This window comes from Pygocentrus nattereri, chromosome 24, assembly GCF_015220715.1.
Source record: "Pygocentrus nattereri isolate fPygNat1 chromosome 24, fPygNat1.pri, whole genome shotgun sequence".
NCBI classification, from domain to species: domain Eukaryota; kingdom Metazoa; phylum Chordata; class Actinopteri; order Characiformes; family Serrasalmidae; genus Pygocentrus; species Pygocentrus nattereri.
Genome location: NC_051234.1, coordinates 32,829,165 through 32,838,370, shown reverse-complemented (window position 1 = coordinate 32,838,370; position 9,206 = coordinate 32,829,165). Strand labels below are relative to the sequence as shown.

Here is a 9,206-nt window from a genome sequence, read left to right as displayed (position 1 = left end):
CTTTATGAAGCTGCTTTGTGCTCAGGGGCTCAGTCATGCTGGAACAGGAGAAGTGTAAAATTGTATAAACCCAAATTATCATTATCCCTCCTCCACCAAACTTTAAAGTTTAGTGCACTATGCATCCTGGTAGGTTGCCAACACTTGGCATTGTGCAGACTGATCTTGTGTGCAGCTGCTCGGCCACCGAAACCTTTTTCGTGAAGTTCCCGACGTACAGCTCTTTTGCTGACTTTGCTTCCAGAGGCAGTTTGGAAATCTGTAGTGAATGATGCAGCAGGGGATTGATCATTTTTGCATGCTATGCATTTTAGCACTGGGAGTTTGTGTTGTCAACCACTTTGTGGCTGGGCTGTTGTTCATTTCACAATAACAGCACAGTTGCACTGTCCAGGGCAGAAATTTCCCGGATTGACTTGAGCCCAAGGCATCCTATGATGGTGCTATGTTTAACATCACTGAGCTCTTCAGTACGACCCTCTACTGCCAGTCTGTGTCTATGGAAGTTGCGAGGCTATGTGCTTGATTTTATCCACCTGTTAACAATGATGGTGGCTGAAACGCCTGAACTCCACAAGCAGGAGGGGTGTCCGTGCACTTTTGGCCATGTAGTACGGATACATAGATACACCGATGTACTGTATTGATCTCTGTGGGTGTGTACTGCACGTACGATAACGAAGAAAAGCTTACATAAATTACACAAATAAAAGAAATTCGAATGAAAACACAAAACCATGCAAATTATTCAAGCCTGCGGTTCATACAGGCAGCACCGAAATGAAAAACAAACGTTTTTTGAAATTTCTGTGCACACTTTTAAGCACAGGTGCCCCGCTGGCTTGTCTACCCCAGTTTGCGCATTTCACATCCTGTGAGAACACTTTCCCAGGCTGTTCTGACACCGGACATAGCTGCCACCGTTTTGTGGTCCAAACCGAGAAACAGCACCGTAAAGACGTGAGCGAACATTTCTATCTCTTCACCCTGAGCCCTGCTCTTTGGATCAGAGGAATGAGGTGAAGTCAGAGTTTAAGAAGTGAAACTCCTCCAACGAGGGGCCACAGAGTGTTTTCGTCAGATTATCACTTCATACTCTCAGTTCTAGCCGGCCTCACATTGTACTGGCTTCCTCACGAATGCTAACAGGAAACATATGCAAAGGCCTTTAGCTGTTTTGGTGTGGTCATGCACCCTCAGCCCGACGGGATCCGTCTCATCACAAAGCCTTATTGCTCAATGCTGAGTCTTTGCTCGCAGGTCGGCCTTGACAGTTCATGTTCATGTTAATAGGTGACCCATATTTGACCTGACAAGGTTTTCACACGCAAAATTACACCGCTGCTGACACTGGATGATGACCGCAGACATACAGTACATGCACGCACAGTAAAGTGTGCTGTTAGAAAACACACACACTCATGAATTCAGACCTGACTGATCTCATTACAGCCACACAGTCACATATGGCCATAATCTGATGGCTGTGTTTTCACAGCTGTTTGTGCTGCAGATTCATATGAGCTCACATGACGGTTTACAGTCAGCTTTTCAGTCATATGACTTGCCTTGCCCTTGTATTACATCCCATACAACGTTCTCAGGATCGACTGGTCCCATCACAACCATGATTTCATGATTCATGGACATTTCCAGTTATTTTTAGGAAACCCTGGTACTTTCCCGGTGTTTGTTGTTCGCCTCAGTCTCGTCATGTGGCAGTTCATGTGGTTTCCCTTTTTTCATTTATGCAGATTTTCCTCATTTTTATTTTCTTCCACGTGAAAGAATTTATTTTTTTTAAAAGCGCACTTCAGAATTTTCTCATCACCATTAAACTTGTTGTCCTTGAAGTTGACGCTTGAGGATTGTCGCGTCTTGTTGATGCTACACTGAAGCAAACGGTGGTATTTCCCCTGTTTGAAGCAAAATTATTTCACTTCTGAAGAAAATCCCCACTCACACAAACATTCTCGGTTCTTTTTTACACAATTATAGATGCGTCTGAGCGCTGTTGCCTCCCAGCAAAAAGGGTCTGGGTTCGATTCCCCGGCCGGGCGGCCAGGGTCCACTCAGTGTGGAGTTTGTATGTTCTCCCTGTGGCTTCCTCTGGGTTCTCTGGTTTCCTCCCACAGTTCAAAGACATGCAGTCGGGCTAATTGGACATGGTAGATTTGCCCTAGGTGTGAATGTGTCTGTCTGTCTGTCTGTCCTCCGATGGACTGGCAACCTGTCCAGGGTGTATCCTGCCTTCCACCCAATGACTGCTGGGAAGGGCTCCAGCCCCCCACATGACCCAGAAGGATAAGCAGCGTAGAAGATGTGTGTGTATATGTGTGTGTGTGTGTGTGTGTGTGTGTGTGTGTGTGTGTGTGTGTGTGTGTGTGTGTGGACACGTCTGATTGGTAACATGGGCTGGTTTTAGTTAGGGAGGTGCTATTTTATTAGGCATGTCTACTTTGTACCTACAAACACTGGCCGTTTTATCGGATACACCAATATTGATGCACTTTGTAGTCTTACAGTTAATAACTAAAGCCCACCTGTTGCTGTACAATTCATCAGCCCTCTCTAATCACCGCGGGATGACCACAGATCAGATACGTTCTGAGTGGTGGGATCATGGTAGTGTGTGTTGCGCTGGTACAATATCACTTTCACTGCTGGGTTGGGGATCGTCTTCTGAGCAAAAACATCCAGGAAACAGTGGACCTGTGGTCAGAAACTGACCCATAATGAAGACTTAGAGCAAAGGTGTCCAGTCCACAATTCCAAATGAGCTGGATCACACCTGATTCCACTTGTTCAATCAGTTGCTCGGTCTTAAAACAGCTGATCGTTTGTGCTCCTGCTATGTTGGAATGGAAACCACATAGTCACACCGGCCATTTGTCGATAAGACCGGACACCCCTGACCCCTGATCTCTTTCCATGGATGAGATACACTGTGCAGCAACAGATGGGCTGCAGTCAGTTATTATAAACCTACAGAGTGCGACTATATAATAAGTGTTTCCGATAAAACGGCCAGCGCAGCACCCTGTACTAAGTAGCAGTTTTTAATGGTAGTCTCCCTTTTTTGCGTTTCCCCTGCTCTGACATGTCTGACTCAAATATCAAGAGCATTTGAATAATGTTTGTCAGAAACCAGGAAAATGGGATTCCCATGGTTGGGATGAATAAGCGCTGGACTAGAGCAACTCAAATCAGCATGATTAATGTCTGTCCCACTATCACAAGCCTCCGTTTACTTTGGCCCGGGACCCAGACCACATTACATTAGTGCTGCTTGTATCATTTTACTTTGTAAACTGAATCTTTAAAAGCCCTCACACCCATCATTCCGCGATCCGTCCGCTTGGAATGATCCCGGCTCAGGTTCCAGCGTCCGTTCTCTCTGCACCTTCATGGTTGAGAGGCCTGGTGTACTGTCAGATTTTGACTGGTCATATCTGCTTCTCATGGAAAGCAATGCGTGAACCATGGGTTCTGCTTTTGAGTCATATCACAAGTGCCTACAGTGTTTTCTGTGATCAGACAAAGAAGCAATCTGCTCATCATTCTCAGAGGAGAAGTGGTTGTGTTGTAATTACTGCAGGACCAAAATATGCAAATTCTGAGAAGCCAATCAAGACGATGCAAAAACGGTGACACTCTCAGAGTGCCGGAAATGAGTGCTGAGGAAATACAAGTTCATCTTGTAAAATGTACGCAGTCACATGATGTTTGTGGTCAAGACGACACGCTTTATAATGAGGTGACGACTCGAAGGAGGGACTATTCATAGCTACACTACTTGCCTCTTTGTGCTTCAGATTTCCCCACTGCTCTCTTCAATGACAGTTAATGGTAAGTAAATCAGTTGAAGTGCATTTCTTGTACAGGTGGATTGGAATTAGTCATGTTTATCAGTACAATGTAAGTGCAATAATGATGGATCTGTACTACTATTACTACTGTAGTACTACTGAAGGATCTCAATAGAGAAGAACAGCACTTACACCTTTAGTTCTCATACTGAGAGAAGTTCCACTGTAGTTCTGTTGTACTTTTGACTTCATAACTTTTATTTACTCTTATGTGAGGTGGATAATGTAGGGCCAAAAAGTAAAATATCCTCCCCAGGATTTTGTTCCAACCTCCTGGCTGCTTCAATTTGCACACAGAAGACGTTGAACCAGTTGGAACAAAATCCCAAAGAGGATTTTTACATTTTGGACCTGGATTACTTCTGCTCAACTTACTTTTTATAGACTACTTTTGCTTCTACTCGAGTCCTTATTGCATCAAAGCAACCACATTTCTACTTTAGGGCAGCTTATCTAACTAATTCACATTTTGTGTAGTTGTTTTTACTGTTTAATTATTAGGAATATAACGCTTTATTTGTCTTTTAATGTTTCAAAAGCTTGCACTGAAAAATTGAGTTGCTGTTTTGATGTGACTGATCAATATTCTGATGTTTTTGCATGTAGACCTCACAAATACAATTGATGGTAAAACATTAACCCCTTAAAAGGCCAAGGCCCAAAGTTTTATTCCACGCCTCTATAACCTGAGAATAGCTCAGCAAGTGTGCACCAAAGCCCCTGTAGTTACGGAATAATAAGATTTTAAAGGGTTAACCAAAAGTTGGAGCTGAAGATAAGTGCACATTCTGGGTATAATCAATGCCTTTCTTCTTAACTAATCTTCATCTGATTCCTTTTTAGGTAAAATGGACATTGAGACTGACCCAATATTTGACAGCTGGACGACACCAGACTATGTAGGTGTTTTATTATTGCACATCAACACTTTACCGTTTCACACTGTGAACAAAAGCATGGGTAGGGGGCAGCATATGCGGTGTAGCGTAAAGAAGAAACAACCTAAATATACAACCAGCACCCCACCAAGGTGCAGCGGGAGGAGCAAACATAGTGGGTTAAACATCTAGTGGTTAAAACGATTGCCTGTGTGTTGTTCCTGTTGTTGTTGTTTTTTCCGCGTTGTGTGTGCATGCGTACACATTTGGGACTATCAGCATGACATTCATACATTTTCTTTCATTATTCAAGATTTTTTAGCCCGTCTGTTCTGACAAAATTAACTGTTCATGCTCCAAACTAACACGACACATGCCTAGACACGTAGCTCATTGATGCCACTCTCATCATTACAGTTTCCACTGCTTGCGTAAACCGTACCTGTATCTCGCCTCGATATCTGTGTCAGCGCATGGAGTCGCTCCCTTTTCGCCGCGTGCTGAGGGGGCCCGGTTGCGTCGCCCCCCGGGGGTCGGCTCTAAAAGGAGGATGTGGTGCACTGTGGTTTCTTTGCCGCTAGTAACACCGAACACCTGCGCCTGGAATGTGTTTTTGAAAGTTATAACGTTCAGATTATGGGTTTGAGGCCGTACGGCTTCAGCCGTATGACGCTCTGTAACCGGGGCTTGTCTTCTGCTCCAGCGAGACACTCACTAGACAGGAAATCCAGTGTTTGGGAGAAGCACCTTGAGAAAAGCAACATGCGAAACTCTTCATAACCCTGAACGTGTGAGACAGCGGAAAGAAGAAAAAAAAGAGAAAAGGCGAAAAAGCGGCGATAAAGCGATGACTCACATCCAAACAGTTAAGACGGCAGAAAAGCGGCGCTCAGCGCACCTTGGGTGAATAAAGGTGCTTACCAGGGTCCTCTGGACCGATGCCTTAGTGAACAATCCACTGAAGGGTTCCTTTGAGGAAGCAAAAGAGGTTCGTCTATGAGCTCGTTCCAAAAAACACACTTTTATTTTTAGGAACTGCAAATAAGACAGAAGGTGAATCTTAGAACCATCAGGCCTAGATAATGTGACAGAGGTTGAGATTCTTCTCCTATGACACCTTTAAAAGAGATGGTTCTTCACGGACTGTGTTATAAAGATGGTAATTCTGTAGGACCACGAACACACGAAGAACTATTTGCATGCTTAACGGGTTCTTTGCATCATTTTAGGTTAATAGCGAATGGTTTCCACCAAAAAGAGTTATTTTATTGTTCCAATGTCAAGCTTAAAACAATAGAAGAACCCTTTTTTGGTGCTATATTGAACCAGTCATCAACCTGAAGAACCATTTCACAACCCTTTCATTGTGCAAATGGCTCTTGGAGTGTCCATGGTTCTATACAGAACCATTGTCTTTACTAAAGGGCGCGAAAGGGCTCTTTGCATGGTAAAGTTGTGTGTAGTATTATGTATAGCAACAAAAAGGATTCTGCTCTTATGATGGTGTCAAGCTTATATACAACAGAAGAACCCTTTTTGGTGCTATGTAGAACCATACTGAACACATTCTATGTCAATCTGAAGAACCATTTCACCAAGCAAGGAACCGTTTAAGCATGCAAATCTTTGAGTGTTCATGGTTCTATACAAAAACCATTGTCTCTACTAAAGAACCCTTGAAGAACCATCCTTTTTAAGAGTTTTAAGCTGTAATGAATTACAGTATTTCATTGCAGGGAAAAGTAACATAATGCATTACATGTTACTTTGTCCTGTTACCCCCAAGAGTGGACCCAAGAGTGTTGGGACCTCTTTGAATGTTCATGGTTCCATACAGGACCATAGCCTTTACTAAAGAACCCTCAAAGAACCATCTTTTTTAAGAGTGTACACTATCCTCCAGCTCCACTTACATGTTTTACGTCTAGTCTTGGATTGTAAAGCCAGTGGTGATTCATTGTTCCAGTCTTTTCCAATCCAGGCTCGGGCGTAATCGATATCTGTGAGGCTGTAAGTGTGACAGAAATGAGCTCTTCCATTAACTCCAAGCTGTTTGACACCTGTTTCATTTTCAGATGTCTAGTGGGACAGCGGACTATGACTACACAGATAACGAGAGCGGCATCTGTGATAAGAGCTGGGTGAGGAGCTTCCGCAGCTCCTACGAGCCCCCGCTCTACTGGATCATCTTCGCAGTGGGAGCGGTGGGCAACCTCCTCGTGGTGTGGATCTACACGACCGTGAAACAACGTCTCAAGACCATGACAGATGTCTACCTGCTCAACCTGGCGATAGCAGACCTCCTCTTCCTGTGCACCCTGCCTTTCTGGGCCACGGACGCCACCCAGGGCTGGGTGTTCCACGTCACCGTGTGCAAGGCAGTCTCCGCCGTCTACAAGGTCAACTTCTTTTCCAGCATGCTCCTGCTCACTTGCATCAGCGTGGACCGCTACATCGCCATCGTCCGCGTGACTGCGGCCCACAACTTCAAGAGTAGGCGGATGTTCTACAGCAAGCTGGCCTGCCTGGTGGTGTGGCTGCTGTCCTGCCTCCTGTCCCTGCCTGAGTTTCTGTTCGCTAAGGTGAAGGAAAACTCACGCGGTGACCTCTCTTGCAGTCTGGTCTATCCGGTCAGCAGCAACAACCTCACCAAAGTCATGGTGCTGTGCCTGCAGATCTCTGTAGGCTTCTGTCTTCCTCTGCTGGTCATGGTGGTGTGCTATTCCGTGATCATCCGCAAGCTGATGCAAGCCCGCAACTTCGAGAAGCACAAGGCGCTGAAGGTCATCTTTGCCGTGGTGGCGGCGTTCGTCATCTCCCAGCTGCCGTACAACAGTCATCTGGTGGTCGAGGCGGCGCAAGCTTACAACGCAACCATGAACAACTGCGAGGACGTCAAAGCCTTCGATGTGGCCGGACAGATAGTGAAGAGTCTGGCCTATACACACTGCTGCCTCAACCCGATCCTGTACGCTTTCATCGGGGTACGCTTCCGGAAGGATCTGCTGCGCCTCTGCCATTGCTTGACCGGGATGAGTGGAGTCACCAAAGCCCAACCGGTTCCCAAGAGACCCTCTGTTATGTCTGACACGGACACCACCCCAGCACTGTCTTTGTAGCCTGATGTTTACAACTGACCAGTTGTCAATTGATCAACTGTTTCAAGGCTATCCAATCACAGGCCAGTCGTCACTCACCATCGCCACAACCCTCTTATCCGTCCTTCCATCTTCACCCTGCTCTCTTTCCACAGGTTACATGTAAGCATATCCGGTATAACAACAAACAAACCAGTTCCACCAAACAAGACTCTTTCAAATACACGTGCTGACCGTTATAGAGGTGTATAGTCAATGCTTGTAATACTTTTCCATGCAACTTTTTTTTTTGCAGCTCATTGAGGGAGTTACTTTCCTTTTAAACAGTGTTCAGATATTTAGATGTTAGATGTTCCTGGTTTGACGTCACGAAGTTCCTTCATCGTTAAGTTTTCTGCATTGTACATTGTTGTAAATAAGTGTATAGAAAAAGGTGGATTGTTTTTTTTTTGGAACTCAAATTCTTCTGTACTCCTACGTTCAAATAAAGTGCACTGAAAAATCTTCATCTTCTTCTTCCTCTTCCTTTTTTTTTTTTTTTTGATTCCCGACAATCTTAACACGTTTCAAACATCAAATAAGCAAAAGTGCGCTTGATATTTCACTTCCGTAGCCTCACCTGGTCGTTCAGGTTATTCATAGAAATTATACTCAGAGTTTTGTTTTCACCTTCGCCCTGAGAAAGCCGCAAGATGTTCCCCCCCCCCTCTCTGTGCTAACGTATTTTTTGTGGCGAGAGAATGTGGCTTTTGATTTTCATGGTGTCTTCACTGACACTCTTGATTTGACTGACAGGCTGCTGAGCATCACATTTACCTCCGAAAGTAAGATTTGGTTGGCAAGGCACTGCGAGTTTGGTAGCGTGGGCATGACCGAGCAATTTCTTTTTTTTATGTGGGCACCTAGTCAAATCAGCACAGATTTCTTGCTTTGCTTGATGTCCTTGAAAGCTGGGTTACCTACAGATGATGCTGCTGTTAATAAACTCATGCTGGTGATTGAGTTACAGTTAAATGAACTGTAGCTGTATCAGCTGAGTGCTGAAGTCCTGTGTGTTACAGTTCAGAAAGGTCTATTTTATCTGCTTCTTTCACATTTTAAGGCTCCCCACAAACCAAAGTGTGCAAACCAGATCTACTTTCTCTCTGTACGCACATCTTAATGCATCAGAACCATTCATGAAGGCCAAATGTGAAACAGACATACATGTCTATATACACCAAATGCAACATATGTGAAGATTTAGATGCACAAAATTAAAAATATGGTTCTTTAATGGAAAAATGTATTGTCGGTCAATTGGTTTCCCTCACTGGACACTCAACTACAAACAGCCGTAAGAGTATCTTTCATCTTGAGTC

General features: G+C 44.5%; 1 protein-coding gene across 1 annotated transcript; it reads left to right on the top strand.

The window, feature by feature from the left end:
- Window positions 1–3,718: 3,718 nt before the first annotated feature.
- On the top strand, window positions 3,719–8,351 carry ccr9b (chemokine (C-C motif) receptor 9b). The gene is made up of 3 exons (XM_017723317.2): window positions 3,719–3,849; window positions 4,713–4,768; window positions 6,823–8,351. The coding sequence occupies exons 1-3, from the start codon at window positions 3,837–3,839 to the stop codon at window positions 7,864–7,866; spliced, it is 1,113 nt and encodes a 370-aa protein (XP_017578806.1). The 5' UTR covers window positions 3,719–3,836; the 3' UTR covers window positions 7,867–8,351.
- Window positions 8,352–9,206: the final 855 nt, after the last annotated feature.

Coding starts and splice junctions, on each gene's coding strand:
- ccr9b (XM_017723317.2), top strand. Junction 4,769..6,822: donor GCTGGACGACACCAGACTAT/GTAGGTGTTTTA, acceptor TTTCATTTTCAG/ATGTCTAGTGGGACAGCGGA.